The 22408-nt window shown below is 38.8% G+C and overlaps 1 protein-coding gene across 1 annotated transcript in view; it reads right to left on the reverse strand.

The window, feature by feature from the left end:
• Positions 1-11106: 11106 nt before the first annotated feature.
• PNOC (prepronociceptin) overlaps positions 11107-22408 on the reverse strand; it is a 29234-nt gene continuing 17932 nt past the window's right edge. Inside the window, exons 3-4 of the mRNA XM_085057191.1 lie at positions 17680-18007; positions 11107-11276 (exon numbers count right to left, since the gene is read on the reverse strand). Of these exons, the coding sequence (XP_084913317.1) occupies positions 11227-11276; positions 17680-18007 (378 nt within the window). The 3' untranslated portion in view covers positions 11107-11226. The remainder of the gene's footprint in view (positions 11277-17679; positions 18008-22408) is intronic.

The following is a 22408-nucleotide window of genomic DNA, read 5'->3' on the forward strand; positions in this document are numbered from 1 at the left end:
CATTTTCCGGGAATTTTTCATTCTGGGGATGAAAAAAATCCCCAAAAATTCATTTAAATCGGGAAAATTCCGAGAGTTTTTAGGGCGAAAATATAAAATTCCAGAATATTCCTGGGAATGTTTTGGGAATGTTTTGAATCCAATGAAAAAATTTTTTTAAAAAAAATTTAAATCAGGAAAAATTCCAAGAGTTTTTAGGGCAAAAATACGGAATTCTGGAATATTCCTGAGAATATTTTGGGAATATTTTGGATCAGGTGGAGTTGGCTGAGCCAAGAATAATTCCTGGTTTTTTTGGGATTTGAAAGAATTCCTTAAAAAGTGAAATCCTTCAAGAATTCCAAAGAATTCCTTAAAAAAAGTGGGAAAAATTCCCAAATATTTTCCTCTGGTTTTTTTTCAGGATTGGGAATTCCCAGTTTGTTTTTTTGGGATATTTTTCCATCTTTTTTTTTTGGAACTTTGTAACTTCTGGGTACAAATTTTTTTGGGAAAAAAAATTTACTTTTCTTAATATATTTCCCCATGGAATTCTCAATGGAATTTTGGGAGGAATTCCCACCGTTTTGGAATATTTTAATTTTTTTTTTTTAAATTTTTCAATCAGGGTTTGGAAAAAAAGGAGGAAAAAAAAGGGAATTTGGGAATTTCTGCTTTTCCTCCAAAAATCAGGGAATTCTCCTCATCCAAACAATTCCCAAATTTGGGAAATCTCCAATCCAAAAAGCCAAAATCCATGGATTTTCGTCAAAAATTCTCTTTTTTTTTGGAAAAAAATCAGGGATGGATTTTAAAAAAAGGAGGAAAAAATCATGGATTTGGAATGAAAATCCTGGGATGAGGATTTTAAACTCTTTACTATTTTTAAACTCTTTTTCCCTATTTTTCCCTTTTTTTTCATCTTTTTTATTCTAATTTTTCCTCTTTTTTCCTATTTTTTCCTCTTTTTTATTCTAATTTTCCCAATTTTCCCATTTTTTCCTCTTTTTTCCTCTTTTTTATTCTAATTTTTCCTCTTTTTTCCTCTCTATTTCCCCTCTTTTTTATTCTAATTTTTCCCATTTTTTCCTCTTTTTTATTGTAATTTTTCCTTTTTTCCTCTCTCTCTCCCCCCTTTCTCCTTTTCACCTCTTTTTTCCTTTTTCCTCTTTTTTCCCTCTTTTTTCTCATTTTTTCCTATTCTTGTCATCTTTCCATCCTTTTTTCCTCTTTTTTCCTCTTTTTCCTCCTTTTTTTCCTCTTTTTCCTCTTTTTTCCCTTTTTTCCTATTTTTCTTCTTCCTCTTTTTCTCTCCTTTTTTCCTCTTTTTTCTCCTCTTTTCCCTCTTTTTTCCTCTTTTTTTCTCCTTTTTTCCTATTTTTCCCTTTTTCTCCTCCTTTCCCCCTCATTTTTTCTCCTCTTTTCCCCTTTTTTCCTCTTTTTTTCTTATTTTTTCCTGGTTTTTCCTCTCCTTTTTTCCTCCTTTTTCCTCTTTTTTCTTCCCTTTTTTATCTTTTTTCTCTCCTTTTTTCCCTCTTTTTTTATTCTTTTTCCTCTTTTTCCTCCTTTTCTTTCTTTTTTTCCTCTTTTTTTTCTCCTCTTCTTTCTTATTTTTCCTCATTTTTCCTCTTTTTTAATCCTAATTTTTCTTTTTCCCCTATTTTTTCTTCTTTTTCTCTTTTCTTTCTTCTTTTTTCCTCTTTTTTTCCCAATTTTTTTCTCATATTTTCCTCTTCTTGTCATCTTTCCCTCCTTTTTCCCTTTTTCCCTTTTTTTCCTCTTTTTTCCCTATTTTTCTTTTTTCTCTTTTTTCCCTCCTTTTCCTCTTTTTCCTCCTTTTTCCCTCTTTTTTCCTCTTTTTTCTTCTTTTCTTCCTCTTTTTTCCTCCTTTTTCCCTCCTTTTTTCCTCTTTTTTATTTTCTTTTTTCCTCTTTTTTCCTCTTTTTTATTTTCTTTTTTCCTCTTTTTTCCTCTTTTTTATTTTCTTTTTCCTCTTTTTTCTTCTTTTTTCCTCTTTTTTCTCCTTTTTTCCTCTTTTTTATTTTATTTTTTCCTCTTTTTTCCTCTTTTTTCCTCTTTTTTCCTCTTTTTTCCTCTTTTTTTTCTCTTTTTTCCTCTTTTTTTCCTCTTTTTTCTTTCCTTTTTTCCTCTTTTTTCTCCTTTTTTCCTCTTTTTTCTCATTTTTTCCTATTTTTTTCCTCTTTTTTCCTCTTTTTTATTTTCTTTTTTCCTCTTTTTTCCTCTTTTTTCTCTTTTTTTTCCCCTTTCCCCTCATTTTTCCCTCCTTTCCCCTCATTCCATCAAACTCCTTTTCCTCCTGGCAAAACTTTGGAATTTTCACTTTTCAACCCCAAAAAAACCTCCAATTTCCCATCAATAAACATTTTCCATTTTCCCCCCAATTTCCCAATTTCCTCCTTTTTTTCCCCATTTTTTTTTCCCAACCAAACCTCCAAAAATCTCATTTTCCACCCCAATTTTCCCTCATCAATAATTACATTTTTCCCTTTATTCATATCTGTAAATAAAAACCTCCTAATTAACCACAGATTAATTAACGGGAAAATTTGGAGATAATTTTATCATTTCAACTCCGAGGAAATTCCCGTTTTTCTCTTGTCTTCCGACTGTTATTTTTATTCCTAAAAAACCAAAAAAACCCAAAAAAAAAAGTGGGAAAAAAGCAGAGAAATTCCATTTTTACAGCAGAAAGAGGAAATTCTATTTTCTATGGAAATAAAAGGAAAATTGTCTGGTTTGGGTTTGGCTCCTCAGCGTCCTTCGATCCCAAATTGGGGCATTTCGGAACTGGGGGAGGTGGGGAGGAATCCCAAATATCCCAAAAATCCCAATGCCAGAGATCCCAAAAATCCCAAATATTCCAATGCCAGAGAGCCCAAAAATCCCAAAAATCCCAATGCCAGAGATCCAAAAAATCCCAAATATTCCAATGCCAGAGATCCCAAAAATCCCAAAATTCCCAATGCCAGAGATCCCAAAAATCCCAAATATTCCAATCCCAATGCCAGAGATCCCAAATATCCCAAATATTCCAATCCCAGCAATCCCAAAAATCCCAAATATTCCAATCCCAATGCCAGAGATCCCAAAAATCCCAAATATTACAATCCCACAGATCCCAAAAATCCCAATGCCAGAGATCCCAAAAATCCCAAATACCCCAATCCCAAATCGAGATCTCAGTCCTACAGATCCCAATCCCAAATATTCCAATGCCAGAGATCCCAAAAATCCCAAATATTCCAATCCCAGCAATCCCAATCCCGAATATTCCAATCCCAATGCCAGAGAGCCCCAAAATCCCAAATATTACAATCCCACAGATCCCAAAAATCCCAAATACCCCAATCCCAAATCAAGATCTCAGTCTTACAGATCCCAATCCCAAATATTCCAATCCCAATCCCACAGATCCCAAAAATCCCAAATATCCCAGTTCCACAGATCCCAAATATTCCAATCCCAAAAATCCCAAATATTCCAATCCCAATGCCAGAGATCCCAAATATCCCAAATATTCCAATCCCAGCAATCCCACTCCCAAATATTCCAATCCCAATGCCAGAGATGCCAAAAATCCCGAATATCCCAATCCCACAGATCCCAATCCCAGAGATCCCAAATATTCCAATCCCAACAATCCCAAATACTCCAATCCCAATGCCAGAGATCCCAAAAATCCCAAATATTACAATCCCACAGATCCCAAAAAAACCCAATGCCAGAGGTCCCAAAAATCCCAAATACCCCAATCCCAAATCGAGATCTCAGTCCTACAGATCCCAATCCCAAATACTCCAATCCCAATCCCAGAGATCCCAAAAATCCCAAATATCCCAATGCCAGAGATCCCAAAAATCCCAAATATTCCAATCCCAATCCCACAGATCCCAAATATCCCAATGCCAGAGATCGAAATCCCAAATATTCCAATGCCAGCAATCCCAATCCCAAATATTCCAATCCCAATGCCAGAGATACCAAAAATCCCAAATATTCCAATCCCAGAGGTCTATATATCCCAATGCCAGAGATCCCAGATATCCCAAAAATCCCAAATATTCCAATCCCAATGCCAGAGATCCCAAAAATCCCAAATAGTCCAATCCCAGACATCCAAATATTCCAATCCCACAGATCCCAATCCCAGCAGTCTTAATCCCATAGATCCCGATTGCAAATAGAGATCCCAATCCCAAAAATCCCAATCCCAGATATCCCAATCTGAAGGAAATCCCAATCCGAAGGAAATCCCAATCCCAAATATCCCAATCCCAGAGATCCCAATCAGAGAGATTCCAATCTCAGCGATCCCAGTCCTAGCAATCCCGATCCCAAATATCCAAATTCCAAGGAAATCCCAATCCCACAGATCCCAATCCCAAGGAGAGATCCCAATCCCACAAATCCCAATCCCAAGGAAATCCCGATCCCAAATATCCCAATCTGAATCCCAGCAATCCCAATCCCAAGGAGAGATCCCAATCCCAGAGATCCCAATCCAAATCCCAGCAACCCCAATCCCAGAAAAATCCTGATCCCAACCCCAAATATCCCAATCCCAGCAATCCCAATCCCAGAGATCCCAATCAGAGAGATTCCAATCCCAATCCCACAGATCCCAATCCCAGCGATCCCAATGGAAATTCCCAATTTCCCACTTCCCTCCCATCTCTCCTCCAGGAAAATCCCACCAGCAGCAAAATCCCAAAAAAACCCCAAAAAGGAGACAAAACCCTCTGGAATGATCAAGTTTGGGAATCCTGGGATGCAGGAAAATGGGATCATTTCTGTAATTAATCGATTTTCCCAAAAAATCCACGGAATTCCTCGGAATCGCCGTTCCCCTCCCATGGAAATCCATGGAAATCCCAAAATCCACAGAAAACCCAAAATTCACAGAAATCCCAAAATCCACAGAAAACCCAAAATTCACAGAAACCCCAAAATCTACAGAAATTCCAAAATCCATGGAAATCCCAAATCCATGGAAATCTGAAATCCACAGAAATCCCGGAATTCACGGAAATCCCAAATTTCCTGGAAATCCCAAAAATCTACGGAAATCCAGAAATCCACAGAAATCCCAAAATCCATGGAAATCCCAAAATCCACAAAAATCCCCAAATCCATGGAAATCCCAAAATCCCCATAAATCACCAAATCCACGGAAATCCCGAAATTCATGGAAATCCCAAATTCCATGGAAATCCCGAAATCTACAGAAATCCCGAATTCCACAGAAATCCCAAAATCAATGGAAATCCCGAATTCCCTGGAAATCCCAAAATCCATAGAAATCCCAAAATCCACAGAAATCCCAAAATCTACGGAAATCCCCAAATCCATGGAATTCCCAAATTCCACAGAAATCCAGAAATCCACAGAAATTCCAAAATCCACAGAAATCCCAAAATCTACAGAAATTCCAAAATCCACAGAAATCCCCAAATCCATGGAAATCTGAAATCCACAGAAATCCCGAAATTCACGGAAATCCCAAATTTCCTGGAAATCCCAAAAATCTACGGAAATCGAGAAATCCACAGAAATCCCAAAATCCATGGAAATCCCAAAATCCCCATAAATCACCAAATCCACGGAAATCCCAAATTCCATGGAAATCCCGAAATCTACAGAAATCCCGAATTCCACAGAAATCCCAAATTCCACGGAAATCCCAAAATTTATGGAAATCCAAAAATCTACGGAAATCCCGAATTCCCTGGAAATCCCAAAATCCATAGAAATCCCAAAATCCCAAAATTCACAGAAATCCCAAAATCCACAGAAATCCCAAAATCTACGGAAATCCCGAAATCTACAGAAATCCCGAATCCCACAAAAATCCCCAAATCCAGGGAAATCTTAAAATCCACAGAAATCCCAAAATCCACAGAAATCCCGAAATCCATGGAATTCCCAAATTCCACAGAAATCCAGAAATCCACAGAAATCCCAAAATCCACAGAAATCCCAAAATCCATGGAAAACATGGAATTCCCTGGAAATCCCCAAATCCACAGAAATCCCAAAATCCATGGAAATCCCAAAATCCACGGAAATCCCGAAATCTACAGAAATCCCAAAATCCACAGAAATCCCAAAATCCATAGAAATCCACAAAAATCCCCATAAATCCCAAAATCCATGGAAATCCCCAAATCCACAGAAATACCAAAAATCCCAAAATCCACAGAAATCCCGAATTCCCTGGAAATCCCAAAATCCATGGAAATCTGAAATTCCACAGAAATCCCAAAATCTACAGAAATCCCAAAATCCATGGAAATTCCAAAAATCCACGGAAATCCCAAAATTTACAGAAATCCCGAATTCCCTGGAAATCCCAAAATCCACAGAAATCTTAAAATCCACAGAAATCCCCAGAAATCCTGAAATCCCCATAAATCCCAAAATCTACAGAAATCCCGAAATCCACAGAAATCCCTAATTCCCTGGAAATCCCGAAATCCACAGAAATTCTGAAATCCATGGAAATCCCAAATTCCCTGGAAATCCCAAAATCCCCGGAAATCCCAAAATCCATGGAAAACATGGAATTCCCTGGAAATCCCAAAAATCCACAGAAATCCCAAAATCCACAGAAATCCCGAATTCCCTGGAAATCCCGAAATCCATGGAAATCCCAAAATCCTCAGAAATCCAGAAATCCACAGAAATCCCGAAATCCACAAAAATCCGAAATCCCAAAATCCCAAAATCCACAGAAATTCCAAAATCCATGGAAATTCCAAAAATCCACGGAAATCCCAAAATTTACAGAAATCCCGAATTCCCTGGAAATCCCAAAATCCACAGAAATCCCAAAATCCACAGAAATCCCAAAATCCATGGAAAACATGGAATTCCCTGGAAATCCCAAAAATCCACAGAAATCCCAAAATCCCCATAAATCCCCAAATCCACAGAAATCCCAAAATCCATGGAAATCCCAAAATTTACAGAAATCCCGAAATCCACATAAATCCCAAAATCCACAGAAATCCCAAAATCTACAGAAATCCCAAAATTTACAGAAATCCCGAATTCCCTGGAAATCCTGAAATCCACAAAAATCCAGAAATCCATGGAAATCCCAAATTGCATGGAAATCCCAAAATCCACAGAAATCCCAAAAATCCCAAAATCCACAGAAATCCCGAATTCCCTGGAAATCCCAAAATCCACAGAAATCCCAAAATCCCCATAAATCCCCAAATCCACAGAAATCCCGAAATCCATGGAAATCCCAAAATCCATGGAAAACTAGAAATCCCAAAATCTTCAGAAATCCCAAAATCCATGGAATTCCCAAATTCCACAGAAATCCTGAAATCCACAGAAATCCCAAAATCCCAGAAATCCTAAATTCCATGGAAATCCCAAAATATATGTAAATCCCAAAATCCATGGAAATCCCAAAATCCATGGAAAACATGGAATTCCCTGGAAATCCCAAAAATCCACAGAAATCCCCAAATCCACAGAAATCCCAAAATCCATGGAAATCCCAAAATCTATGGAAATCCCAAAATCCACAGAAATCCCAAAATCCTCAGAAGTCCAGAAATCCACAGAAATCCCAAAATCCACAAAAATCCCAAAATCCACAGAAATCCCAAAATCCACCGAAATCCCCCAAAAAAGATGCTCCAGGTGGGAATTCCCATGATTTCCCTCCAACCCTAAAATTCCCTTTTCCCCCTTTTTTCCCTTTTTTTCCTCTTTTCCCTTTTTTCCCCTTTTTTTCTTATTTCTTCTCCTTTTTCCTATTTTTTCCCTTTTTTCCCTCCTTTTTTCCTCTTTTTTCTCCTTTTTTTTCTTCTTTTTTCCCCTTTTTTTCTCTTTTTTTCTATTTCCTATTTTTTCCCTCCTATTTTCCCTCCTTTTTTTCCTCTTTTTTCCCCTTTTTTTTCCTTTTTCCCCCTTTTTCCCTTCTTTTTTCTTCTTTTTTCCCCCATTTTTTCCCATTTCCCCCAATTTTCCCCCTTTTCCCCCCAATGAAAATTCCCATTTTTTCCCCCAAAATTCCCCCAAAATCTCCATTTTTCCCCCAAAATTCCCCCAAAATCTCCATTTTTCCCCCAAAATTCCCCTTCAAAATCCCCATTTTTTTCCCCAAAATTCCAAAATCTCCATTTTCCCCCCAAAATTCCCAAAATCTCCATTTTTTCCAAAATTTCCAAAATCTCCATTTTTTCCCCCAAAATTCCCCCAAAAATCTCCATTTTTCTCCCCAAAATTCCCCAAAAATCTCCATTTTTTTTCCCCCAAAAATCTCCATTTTCCCAAAATTCCCCAAAATCTCCATTTTATCCCCCAAAATTCAAAATCTCCATTTTTTCCCCAAAATTGCCCCCAAAATCTCCATTTTCTTCCCCCAAAATTCCCCAAAATCTCCATTTTTCCCCAAAATTCCCCAAAAATCTCCATATTTCCCCCAAAATTCCCCAAAATCTCATTTTATCCCCCAAAATTCCAAAAATCTCCATTTTTCCCCCAAAATTCCCCCAAAATCTCCATTTTTTTCCCCCAAAATTCCCAAAAATCTCCATTTTTCCCCCAAAATTCCCCAAAATCTCCATTTTTTTCCCCAAAATTCCCTCAAAATTTCCATTTTCCAAAATTTCAAAAATCTCCATTTTTCCCCCAAAATTCCCCCCAAAATCTCCATTTTTTTCCCCCAAAAATTCAAAAATCTCCATTTTTCCCCAAAATTTCCCCAAAATCTCCCATTTTTTCCCCAAAATTCCCCCAAAAATCTCCATTTTTCCCCCCAAAAAAATCCCCAAAATTCCCAACGGCGACCAATCGGCACCAAATGGTAGAAACAGTAAACTGAATTTATTTCTTTTTTTTTTTTCTTGTTTTTTTTCTATGTACAACTTTAATGGAGAAAACTTTCTAGGAACCAAAATTGAAATTCAAATTAAAAAAACCAATGAGATCATCCTGGAATTCCTTCTTTTTCCTGGAATTTTCATCTTCCCGGAATTTTTTTCTTTCTGGAATTTTCTTTCCCTGTTTTCCTCTCCCAGCCTGGTTGGAATTATCACATTTTAATCCATTTTTTTGGAGGTTTTTTTTTTAAGGAATTGGTGATAATTTGGGAATTTTTGGGGTTTTTTTTTTGGGAATGAGGGAATTCTCCTCGTGGGATAATTTGGGGAAAATCTCAATTTTTTTTGGGATAACGGGTGGTGAAATTCCGAGGAAAAACTCGGAAAAAACACCAAAAATCCCCCAAAAAACAAAAAAAAAATTTAAAAAAAATTAAAATTTTAATTAATTTTTTAACTCATTAAAAATTAAAAAAAAATTAATTAAATTTTTAAAAAATTGAATCCCACAGAAAACCAAAATCGCTGGGAAAATCACTGGAAATGAAATTTTTTTCCCCAAAAAATTTTTTTCCCAAAAAAAAAAAATCCCAACAAACCCACGAAAAACCCGCAAAGTATCACCAAAAATATTCACCAAAAAATCACCCCAAAAAATTTTAAAATCACCCCAAAAATCGCAAAAAAATCACCAAAATATCAACCAAAAAAATGACCAAAAAAATCATCAAAAAATCCCAAAAAGCCACCAAAAAAAATCACCAAAAAACACCCAAAATACAATTTTTTGGCAAAAATTAAATTTTTTTTCCCCGTGAAAAACCCACCAAAAAATCTGAAATAATCACCAAAAATCACCAAAAAACCACAAAAAAAAATCACAAAAAATCACCCAAAAATTTCCCCAAAAAATCCAAAAACCTCCCCAAAACCTCCCCAAAAAAATTCCCAAAAATCCCCAAAAAATCCCCCAAAAAATCCCCAAAAAATCCCTCCCCCAAAAAAAAATTTAAAAATCCCCAAAAAATCACCAAAAAATCCCAAAAATCACCAAAAAAACCAAAAAAATCACCAAAAAATTCCCCAAAAAATCACCCAAAAAAGTCCCAAAAAACCCCCAAAAATCCCAAAAAATCACCAAAAAAATCCCAAAAAATCATCCAAAAAATTCCCCAAAAATCCCAAAAAATCCCCCAAAAAATCCCCAAAAATCCTAGAAAACCACAAAAAAAATCCCCAAAAATCCCCAAAAAAATCCCCAAAAAATCCCCCCCCCAAAATCCCAAAAAATCCCCAAAAATCCTAGAAAATCACCAAAAAATCCCCAAAAAATCCCCCAAAAATCACCAAAAAATCACCAAAAAATTGCCCCACAATCCCCAAAAAAGTCCCAAAAAACCCCCAAAAATCCCAAAAAATCCCCAAAAAATCACCAAAAAAATCCCCAAAAAATCCACAAAAAACTCCCAAAACACCCGAAAAAATCACCAAAAAATCACCAAAAAATCAAAAAAATCACAAAAAAAAATCACCAAAAAATCCCAAAAAATCACCAAAAAAATCCCAAAAAAGTAAAAATAAATCCCTAAAAAATCCAAAAAACCCCCAAAAATCCCCAAAAAATCACCAAAAAACCTCAAAAAATACCAAAAAACCACCAAAAAATCCCAAAACCCCCCAAAAAATCACCAAAAAATCACCAAAAAATCACCAAAAAATCACCAAAAAACCCCCAAAATTCCAATTTTTTTGGGCCAAAACTCCATTTTTTCCCCTCAACTCGCCCCAGCTCCTCCCTCCCTCCCTCCCTGGGTGCGGCGAGAACTTTTCGGGAACTTTTCAGGAACTTTTCGGGAACTTTTCGAGGATTTTTCACGAACTTTTCGCGAACTTTTCATGAACTTTTCGATAACTTTTTGGGAACTTTTCGGGAACTTTTTCGGGAGCTTTTCGCGAACTTTTCGATAACTTTTTGGGAACTTTTTGGGAACTTTTCGAGACCTTTTCAGGAACTTTTCGGGAACTTTTTGGGGACTTTTCGCGAACTTTTCGGGGACATTTCGAGACCTTTTCAGGGATTTTTCGCGAAATTTTCAATAACTTTTCGGGAACTTTTCGGGAGCTTTTCGCAAACTTTTTGATAACTTTTTGGGAACTTTTCGCGAACTTTTCGGGGACATTTCGAGACCTTTTCAGGAACGTTTTTTGGGAACTTTTCGGGGACATTTCGTGACCTTTTCAGGAACTTTTCAGGAACTTTTTCGGGAACTTTTCGGGGATTTTTCGGGGATTCGTCGTTTCCGGGATTTGGCGGATTTTGGGGATTTTCGGCTCCGCGGGATTTGCTGTCCGGCTGGTGGAGGATGAGCAGAAAAAGGGATTTTTAATTTGCTCTCTGCCGCGAGGAAGGTGCTGGAAAACGGTGCCGGAGCGCTGGGAAACACGGAATAAAACACAGGGAAAAAAGGGGGAAAAAAGGGGAAAAAAATGGGAAAAATAAAAGGGGGAAAAATGGGAAAAAATGGGGAAAAAATTGGGAAAAAATTGGAAAAAATTGGGGAAAAAATTGGAAAAAATTGGAAAAAAATGGGGAAAGAATTGGAAAAAAAATGGAAAAAATGGGGAAAAATTGGAAAAGAATTGGGAAAAAATTGAACAGAAATAGTAAAAAATTGGGAAAAAAAATGGGATGAAAATTGAAAAAGATTTGAAAAGAATTGGAAAAAATTGGGAAAAAATGGGAAAAGAAATGGGAAAAGAAATGGGAAAAGAAATGGGAAAAGAAATGGGAAAAGAAATGGGAAAAGAAATGGGAAAAGAAATGGGAAAAGAAATGGGAAAAGAAATGGGAAAAGAAATGGGAAAAGAAATGGGAAAAAATGGGGAAAAAATTGGGAAAAAAATGGGAAAAGAAATGGGAAAAAATGGGGGAAAAATTGGAAAAAAAATTGGAAAAGAAATGGGAAAAAATGGGGAAAAAATTGGAAAAAAATTGGAAAAGAAATGGGAAAAAATGGGGAAAAAATTGGAAAAGAAGTGGGAAAAAATGGGGAAAAATTGGAAAAGAAATGGGAAAAAAATTGGAAAAAATTGGGAAAAAATTGAACAGAAATGGGAAAAAATTGGGAAAAAAATGGGATGAAAATTGAAAAAAATTTGAAAAGAATTGGAAAAAATTGGGAAAAAATTGGAAAAGAAATGGGAAAAGAAATGGGAAAAAATGGGGGAAAAATTGGGAAAAAATTGGAAAAGAAATGGGAAAAAAATTGGAAAAATGGGGAAAGAATTGGAAAAAATGGGGAAAGAATTGGAAAAAAAATGGAAAAAATGGGGAAAAATTGGAAAAGAAATGGGAAAAAATTGGAAAAAAATTGGGAAAAAAATTGAACAGAAATAGTAAAAAATTGGGGAAAAAATGGGATGAAAATTGAAAAAGATTTGAAAAGAATTGGAAAAAATTGGGAAAAAATGGGAAAAGAAATGGGAAAATAAATGGGAAAAGAAATGGGAAAAAGTTGGACAGAAATGGGAAAAGAAATGGGGAAAGAAATGGAAAAAAATTGGAAAAGAAATTGGAAAATAAATGGGAAAAAATGGGAAAAGAAATGGGGAAAAAAATTGGAAAAAAATGCGGAAAAAATGGGGAAAAATTGGAAAAAAATTGGGGAAAAATTGGGGAAAAATTGAACAGAAATTGGAAAAAATTGGAAAAAAATTGAATGAAAATTGAAAAGAAAATTGGAAAAAATTGGAAAAAATTGGGAAAAAATGGGGAAAGAATTGGAAAAGAAATTGAACAGAAATTGGAAAAAATTGGGAAAAAATTGAATGAAAATTGAAAAAAAAATGGAAAAAAATTGGAAAAAATGAATGAAAATTGAAAAAAAAAGAGAAAAAATTGGAAAAAATTGAGAAAAGAATTGGAAAAGAATTGGAAAATAATTGGAAATAAATTGAAAAAAAATTGAAAAAATTGGAAAAAATTTGAAAAAAATTGAAAAAAAAATTGAAACAAGGGGGAAAAAAAATTGAAAAAAGAAGAAAAAAATTGAATTAAAAATGATTGAATTAAAAAAATTAAAAAACGGGGAGAATAAAGAGAATAAAGGAGGAAAGAAATTGAAATAAAAAGGGAGATAAAGAGGGAAAAATAAAGGAAAGGAAAAAGGAAAAAGGAAAAAGGAAAAAGGAGGAAAAAGTAAAAAAGGGAAAAAGGGAAATAAAGTGGAAAAATTTTAAAGGAAAAGGAAATGAAAAGGAAAATTTTAAAAAGAAAAGAAAAAAGAAAAAAGGAAATAAAGAGGAAAAAATAAAGGAAATTAAAGGAAAGGAGGAAAAAGGGAAATAAAGAGGAAAAAAAATTTTAAAAATGGGAATAAAGAGGAAAAAATAGATATTTTTTAAAAAGAAGGAAAAAAGGAAATGAAGAAAAAAAATCAAAACGAGAAGGGAAAAAGGGGAAACGAAGAGGAGAAAAATTAAAAATAAAAAAATAAAAAAGAAAAGAAGAAAAACAAAAATCAAATAGCTGAGCCGAGAGCAGAGGGAGGCAGGAAATCAGGAAATTAGGAAATTTTCACTCCCAGGTTTGGGATGGAAATTCATCCCAAAATTTTGGGGGGAAAAGGAAAAAAAAAAAAACCAAAAAAAAAAGTGGAAAAATGTTAAATTTGACCCCAAATTTGGGATTCTGGGGTTGCGATTTTGGGGGATTTCAGAATGAATTTAATTTAATTTTAATTTAATTTTAACTTCGTTTTTTTAGCTTGATTTTAATTTCTTTTAAATATTTTAATTCCATTTCTTTAAAATATTTTAACTCCTTTTTAAAATTCCTTTTAAATAATTTCTCTCAACCTTTTATTTCCTTTTGAATGAACTTTAATCCACTTTTTATTTCTTTTAAATATTCCTAATTAATTTTCTTTTCTCCTAAATATTTTTCTATTTTTATTTCTCTTAAATATTCCTAATTAATTTCGATCTCTCCTAAATAGTTTTATCTTTTTTTATTTCTTTTAAATATTCCTTTTGAAATTTTTAAATCTCTAAATTCTTTACGTTTTCAGTTTTTATTTTTTTTTCAGATTTTTCGATTTTAAATTTAAATTTTTTGATTTTTTAATTTTTTAGATTTTAAATTTTTAAAGATTTTTACTTTTTTTAATATTTCTAATTTTTTAGATTTTTTAAGTTTCAACTTTTAAAATTTTTTTAAAATAATTTTTAAAATTTCTTTGAAATGTTTTAAACTTTTCCCTCCTTCATTTTAAACTTTTCCCATTTCTCACATTCTTCCAGCTCGAAATATCAAATTTAAATTTTCAAGTTTTTCCATTTATTTCCATTTATTTCCCTCTTTATTTTCACTTCCTTCAACAACTTCCACTTCACATTTCTTTGTATTTTTAATCATTTTCAGTTTATTCAGTTTAAATTTTCAAATAACTTTCAGATGAAATTTTTTTTTCACATTTTTAAAACACTTTTAATTCTTTTTTTTTCACCTTTTTTGAAAATTTCATTTGGAGGGAAAAACCAACCCAACCCGGCAGTGGAACCCAAATCCTTCCCACCCCAACCCACACTCCCAAAATCCCCAAAATAACTCCCAAAATTCCCAAAATTCCCCATTTCCGTGGGTCGGGTGCCTCGATGGCCAACGAGAAATGATCCAAATCGATTTCCAATTATTGATAACCATTGGGAAAAGATCAATAGTGATTTCCAATGATTGATAGCCATTGGGAAATGATCAATACTGATTTCCAGTGATTGATAGCCATTGGGAAGTAATCAATATCGGTTTCCAATACCTTGATGGCCACTGAGGAATGATCAATATCGATTTCCAGTTATTGATAGCCATTGGGAAATGATCAATACTGATTTCCAATGATTGATAGCCATTGGGAAATGATCAATATAGATTTCCAATGATTGATAGCCATTGGGAAATGATCAATATCGATTTCCAATTATTGATAGCCATTGGGAAATGATCAATATCGATTTCCAATACCTCGATGGCCACTGAGAAATGATCAATATTGATTTCCAATGATTGATAGCCATTGAGAAATGATCAATATTGATTTCCAATGATTGATAGCCATTGGGAAATGATCAATATTGATTTCCAATTATTGATAGCCTTTGGGAAATGATCAATACTGATTTCCAATACCTCGATGGCCAACAAGAAATTATCAATATTGATTTCCAATTATTGATAGCCATTGGGAAATGATCAATATAGATTTCCAATGATTGACAGCCATTGGGAAATGATCAATACTGATTTCCAATGCCAATCAAAATTGATTTCCAACTATTTGATGGCCATTGAGAAATTATCAATATTGATTTCCAATGCCTCGATGGCCAACGAGGAATGATCCAAATCGATTTCTAATTATTGATAGCCATTGGGAAATAATCAGTATTGATTTCCAATTGAAATTGATTTCCAATGCCTCGATGCCCATTGAGAAATGATCAGTATTGATTTCCAACACTGATCAATCAAAATTGATTTCCAACACCTCGACGGCCATCGAGAAATGACTGAAATTGATTTCCAACGCTGATCAATCGAAATTGATTTCCAATTACTCGATGGCCATTGAGAAATTACGGCAACTAATTTCTGATGCCAAACGCGATTGATTTCCAATACCTCTGTGGCCATCGAGAAATTATCAAAATTGATTACCAATGCTGATTGAAATTGATTTCCAATACCTCTGTGGCCATCGAGAAATGATCGAAATTGATTTCCGAACAACTCAATGGCCATCGAGAAACAACTGAAATTGATTTCCAAATGCCGATCGTGATTGATTTCCAACACCTCAACAGCCATCGAGAAATGACTGAAATTGATTTCCAGCGCCTCGATGACCATTGAGAAATTATTGAAATTGATTTCCAATGCCGATCAAAATTGATTTCCAATTACTTGATGGCCATTGAGAAATTACGGCAATTAATTTCCAATGCCTCGATGGCCATCGAGAAATGATCAAAATCAGCTTCCAGCACCTCGACGGTCATTGAGAAATGATCAAAATTGATTTCCAACACCTCAATGGCCCTCAGGAAAGAACTGAAATTGATTTCCAACACCTCAATGGTCATTGAGAAACAACAGGAATTGATTTCCAGCGCCTCGATGTCCATTGAGAAATGACTGAAATTGATTTCCGATGCCAATCGAAATTGATTTCCAATTACTCGATAGCCATCAAGAAATGATCAAAATCAATTTCCAGCACCTCGACAGCCATTGAGAAACGACCGAAATTGATTTCCAACGCCTCAACGGCCCTCAGGAAAGAACTGAAATTGCTTTCCAGCGCCTCGATGGCCATCGAGAAACAACTGGAATTGATTTCCAATGATTTGATGGCCATTGAGAAACTATTGCAATTGATTTCTGATGCTGATCGAAATTGATTTCCGATGCCTTGACAGCCATCAAGAAATGACTGAAATTGCTTTCCAATTCCTCAACAACCATTGAGAAATTACTGAAATCGATTTCCAATGACTCGACGACCATCGAGAAACTATTTAAATTGATTACCGATGCCGATCAAAATTGATTTCCAACACCTCTGTGGCCATTGAGACATGATCAATATTGATTTCCAATGCTGATCGAAATTGATTTCCAACACCTCTGTGGCCATCGAGAAACGATCGAAATTGATTTCTGATATCTCAACAGCCATTGAGAAATAACTGAAATTGATTTCTGATATCTCAACAGCCATTGAGAAATAACTGAAATTGATTTCTGATATCTCAACAGCCATTGAGAAACGATCTAAATTGATTTCTGATATCTCAACAGCCATTGAGAAATAACTGAAATCGACTTCCAACGAATCAACGGCCATCGAGAAACAATCGTAATTGATTTCCGACAACTCAATGTCCATTGAGAAACAACTGAAGTTGATTTCCAATGCCAATCGAAATTGATTTCCAATTACTCGATGGCCATCGAGAAATGATCGAAATCGACTTCCAACACCTCAATGGCCATCAAGAAATAACCCAAATCGATTTCCAATTACTCGATGGCCATCGAGAAATGATCGAAATCGTCTTCCAACGCCTCGATGGCCATCAAGAAATAACCCAAATTGATTTCCTACGCTGATTGAAATTGATTTCCAGCCATTGAGAAATGACTGAAATTGATTTCCAATGCCGATCAAAATTGATTTCCAACTCCTCAACGGCCATCGAGAAATAGCTGAAATTGATTTCCAATGCTGATTGAAATTGATTTCCAATACCTCAATGACCATCGAGAAACAATTGAAATGGATTTCCAATGCCGCCATGGCCATGGAGAAATAACTGAAATTGATTTCCAATGCTGATCGAAATTGATTTCCAACGCCTCAATGACCATCAAGAAATGATCAAAATTGATTTCCAATGCTGATCAAAATTGATTTCCAACTCCTCAACGGCCATCGAGAAATAGCTGAAATTGATTTCCAGTGCTGATAGAAATTGATTTCCAATACCTCAATGACCATCGAGAAATGATCAAAATTGATTTCCGATGCTGATCGAAATTGATTTCCAATTAACTCGACGGCCATTGAGAAACGACTGAAATTGCTTTCCACCGCCTCGATGGCCATCGAGCAGTGCGTGGGGCTGATGGTGGGACGTGGGACATGGGGTGGCTCTAGGTGACTCTAGGTGACTCTGGGTGGCTCTGGGTGGCTCTGGGTGGCTCTGGGTGGCTCTGGGGTGACTCTCCGTTAGATCTCGAGGCGCTCTGCGGTGCCGCCGGCCGTGCCGTACTCACTGGAGCGCGGCGCCATGCCCAGGTACTGCCGCAGGAACTCGCTGAACCTCTTCTGGTTGTTCCACTTCCTGGCCGACTTGCGCACGCCGATGAAGCCGCCGTACCTCTTCTGCACCCCCTTGGCCCACGGCTCCCGGGCCGACCCCACCGGGAAGGCGGCCGGGCGGCGGGAATTGTCCTCGGGAGGCTGCGGGAAGGCAGCGGCGGCGGCGGGGCGGATCGGCCAGGGCTGGAGGTCGCGGGGTCGCGGGGAGGAGCGGGCGGCGGCGGCGCAGAGCTCCCAGGTGGCCCTCGGGACGGCGTCGCCTTCGCACTCCAGGATGCAGATCTGGGGGGGAAAAACGGGGGAGGTTGGGGTTGTGGGGGAAATTGGTTGGGGTTGTGGGGGAAATTGGTTGTGGGGTAAATTAATTGGAGTTGTGGGGTAAATTAATTGGGGTTGTGGGGGAAAATTGGTTGGGGTTGTGGGGTAAATCTGTTGGGGTTGTGGAACAAATCCTTTAGGGCTGTGGGGTAAATTGGTTGGGATTCAAATTGGTTGGGGTTGTGGGGGAAATTCATTGGGGTTCAAATCGGTCGGGGTTGTGGGGGAAATTAGTTGTGGGGTAAATCGGTTGGGGTTGTGGGGTAAATCGGTTAGGATTCAAATCTGTTGGAGTTGTGGGGTAAATCTGTTGGGGTTGTGGGGCAAATTGGTTGGGGTTGTGGGGCAAATCGGTTGGGGTTGTGGGGCAAATTGGTTGGGGTTCAAATTGGTTGGGGTTGTGGGGCAAATTCATTGGGGTTGTGGGGGAAATTCATTGTGGGGTTGTGGGGCAAATCAGTTGGGGTTGTGGGGCAAATCAGTTGGGGTTGTGGGGCAAATCAGTTGGGATTCAAATCTGTTGGATTTGTGGGGTAAATCGGTTGGGGTTGTGGGGGAAATTCATTGGGGTTGTTAGGTAAATCGGTTGGGGTTCAAATCGGTTAGGGTTGTGGGGCAAACCCATTGGGGTTTTGGGGTAAATCGGTTGGAGTTGTGGAGCAAATTGGTAGAGGTCGTGGGGAAAATCTGTTGGGATTCAAATTGGTTGGGGTTGTGGGTAAATCGGTTGGGGTTGTGGGGTGAATCCATTGGCATTCAAATCTGATAGGGTTGTGGGGCAAATTGGTACAGGTTGTGGGGTAAATTCGTTGGGGTTGTGGGGTAAATTCGTTGGGGTTGTGGGGCAAATCGGTTGCGGTTGTGGGGAAAACCTGTTGGGGTTGTGGGGCAAATCAGTTAGGATTCAAATCTGTTGGAGTTGGGGGGTAAAATCAGTTGGGGTTGTGGGGCAAATCAGTTGGGGTTGTGGGGGAAATTCATTGAAGTTGTGGGGCAAATTTGGGTTCAAATTGGTTGGGGTTGTGGGGTAAATTCATTGGGGTTGTGGGGCAAACCCATTGGGGTTGTGGGGAAAATCCGTTGGGGTTCAAATCAGTTGGGGTTGTGGGGGAAATTCATTGGGGTTGTGGGGTAAAATCGGTTGGGGTTGTGGGGGAAATTGGTTGTGGGGTGAATCAGTTGGGATGGTTGGGAGATTGTGGGGAAATCTGGGTGTCCATGGGACTGAGTCTCAGATCATGGAATCATGGGATGCTTGGGTTGGAAGGTCATCGTTAACTCCAGGAACACCCTGGGATTGAGTCCCACATCATGGAATCATGGAATGGTTGGAATCATGGAAGGGTTGGGTTGGAAAGGATCTCCAAGGTCATTGTCAAATCCTGGGATTGAGCCCCAAATCATGGAATCATGGAGTGGGTTGGAAGAGATCTCCAAGGTCATTGCCAAATTCAGGTACTCCCACTGTTGAGTCCCAAATCATGGAATCATGGAAGGGTTGGGTTGGAATCATGGAAGGGTTGGGTTGGAATCATGGAAGGGCTGGGTTGGAAGGGATCTCCAAGGTCATTTTCAAATCCTGGGATTGAGCCCCAAATCATGGAATCATTGGTTGGGCTGGAAAGGATCTCCAAGATCATTGTCAGATCCAGGTACCCCCAGGACTGAGCTCCAAATCATGGAATCATGGAATGGTTGGAATCATGGTACGGTTAGGTGGGAAGGGATCTCCAAGGTCATTGTCAAATTCCCCAGGACTGAGCCCCAAATCATGGAATCATGGAATGGGTTGGAAAGGATCTCCAAGGTCATTGTCAAATTCCCCAGGACTGAGTCCCAAATCATGGAATCATGGAATGGTTGGGTTGGGAGGTCATCAGCAAATCCAGGAATACCCTGGGATTGAGCTCCAAATCATGGAATCATGGAATGGTTGGAATTACGGAATGTTTGGGTTAGAAGGGATCTCCAAGGTCATCGTCAAATCTTGGTACTCCCAGGATTGAGCTCCAAGTCATGGAATGGGTTGGAATCATGGAAGGGTTAGGTTGGAAGGAATTTCCAAGATCATTGTCAGATCCAGGAACTCTCAGGATTGAGCCCCAAATCATGGAATCATGGAATGGTTGGAATTATGGAATGTTTGGGTTAGAAGGGATCTCCAAGGTCATTGTCAGATCCAGGCTCTCCCAGGATTGTGCCCCAAATCATGGAATCACTGGATTGGTTGGAATAATGGAATCATGGAATGGTTGGGTTAGAAAGGATCTCCAAGGTCATTGTCAAATGCCCCAGGATTGTGTCCCAAATCATGGAATGGTTGGGTTAGGAGGTCATCATCAAATCTAGGTGTCCATGGGATTGAGCCCCAAATCATGGAACCATGATTGGTTGGGTTGGAATCATGGAAGGGTTAGGTTGGAAGGGATCTCCAAGGTCATTGTCAAATCCTGGGATTGAGCCCCAAATCATGGAATCATTGGTTGGGCTGGAAAGGATCTCCAAGGTCATCATCAAATCCAGGTACCCCCAGGATTGAGACCCAAATCATGTAATCATAGAACGGTTGTGTCGGAAAGGATCTCCAAGGTCATTGTCAAATCCCCAGGATTGAGTCCCAAATCATGGAATCATGGAATGGTTGGAATCATGGAAGGGTTGGGTTGGAAGGAATCTCCAAGGTCATTGTCAAATCCTGGGACTGAGCCCCAAATCATGGAATCATTGGTTGGGTTGGAAAGGATCTCCAAGATCATCATCAAATCCAGGTACCCCCAGGATTGAGCCCCAAATCACGGAATGGTTGGTTTGGAAATGACCTTCAAGATCATCCAATCCTGGCATTCCCACACTTCCGACCCGTTGGATGTCACCCATGGAAAGGTGGTGGCATCTCATCAGCTCCTCCCTGGCCTCATCCCAGGAACCTCAAACCAGACCTCATTCCCAGAAGGGATGAAGACCTTAGCCTCATCCCTGAGGTCTCCTTTCCCAAACCTCATTCCCAGAAGAGATGAAGGTCCTGGCCTCATCCCTGAGGTCTCCTTTCCCAAACCTCATTCCTGAACTTCCAGAGTGGAGATCCTCACCATCCATCTCTGACCTCACCCAGATGGCCTCTGCTCCTTGCCGGACACTCTCCATACTTCCTGTTGAATGCCACACTTCTGCTCGACCATTCCATGCTCTGCCGGGACCTTCAGCCCGAAAATCATGGAGGCACAGGATGGTGGAGGTGGGACGGGATGGAGGAGGTGGGATGGGATGGAGGTGGGAGGGGATGGGATGGAGGAGGTGGGATGGGATGATGGAGGTGGGATGGGATGGGATGGAGGTGGGACGGGATGGGATGGAGGAGGTGGGACAGGATGGAGGTGGTGGAGGTGGGACGGGATGGAGGTGGGATGGGATGATGAAAGTGGGACGGGATGATGAAAGTGGGACGGGATGATGAAAGTGGGACGGGATGATGAAAGTGGGACGGGATGATGAAAGTGGGACGGGATGATGAAAGTGGGACGGGATGATGAAAGTGGGACGGGATGATGAAAGTGGGACGGGATGGGATGGAGGTGGGACGGGATGATGGAGGTGGGATGGGACGGGATGGGATGGAGGTGGGACGGGATGGGATGGAGGAGGTGGGACAGGATGGAGGTGATGGAGGTGGGAAGGGATGGTGGAGGTGGGAAGGGATGGTGGAGGTGGGAAGGGATGGGACGGGATGGAGGTGGTGGGACGGGATGGGGTGGAGGAGGTGGGACAGGATGGGATGGAGGTGGTGGGACGGGATGCTGGAGGTGGGGGGACGGGATGCTGGAGGTGGGATCTCATCCCATTCCAGATCACTCATCCATCAAACCTAGGCATGGATCCAGAATTCCTGTGGGGTTTTGGCTCCACCATGTTTGTGTCTCATCCTGTTCCAAAAGACCTCATCCAGGACCCAGAAGTCCTGTAGGGTTTTGGTGTCACCATGTTTGTGTCTCATCCACCAAATCCAGGAATAGATCCGCTCTTCTGTGGGGTTTGGTGTCACCATGTTTGGATCTCATCCCATTCCCAGATCCCTCATCCATCAAACCTGGGCATGGACCCAGAATTCCTGTGGGGTTTTGGTGCCACCATGTTTGTGTCTCATCCCATTCCCAGATTTCTCATCCATCCAATCCAGGCATGGATCTGGAATTCCTGTGGGGTTTTGGTTCCACCATGTTTGAGTCTCATCCCATTCTGAAAGATCTCATCCATCCAATCCAGGATGGATCTGAAACCCCTGTGGGGTTTTGGTGTCACCGTGTTTGTTTCATCCCATTCCCAAGACACTTCATCCATCAAATCCAGCCATGGATCTGGAATTCCTGT

The sequence above is a fragment of the Lichenostomus cassidix genome, chromosome 3 (genome assembly GCF_008360975.1).
Source record: "Lichenostomus cassidix isolate B80296 chromosome 3, HeHo_3.0, whole genome shotgun sequence".
In the NCBI taxonomy this organism is placed as follows: domain Eukaryota; kingdom Metazoa; phylum Chordata; class Aves; order Passeriformes; family Meliphagidae; genus Lichenostomus; species Lichenostomus cassidix.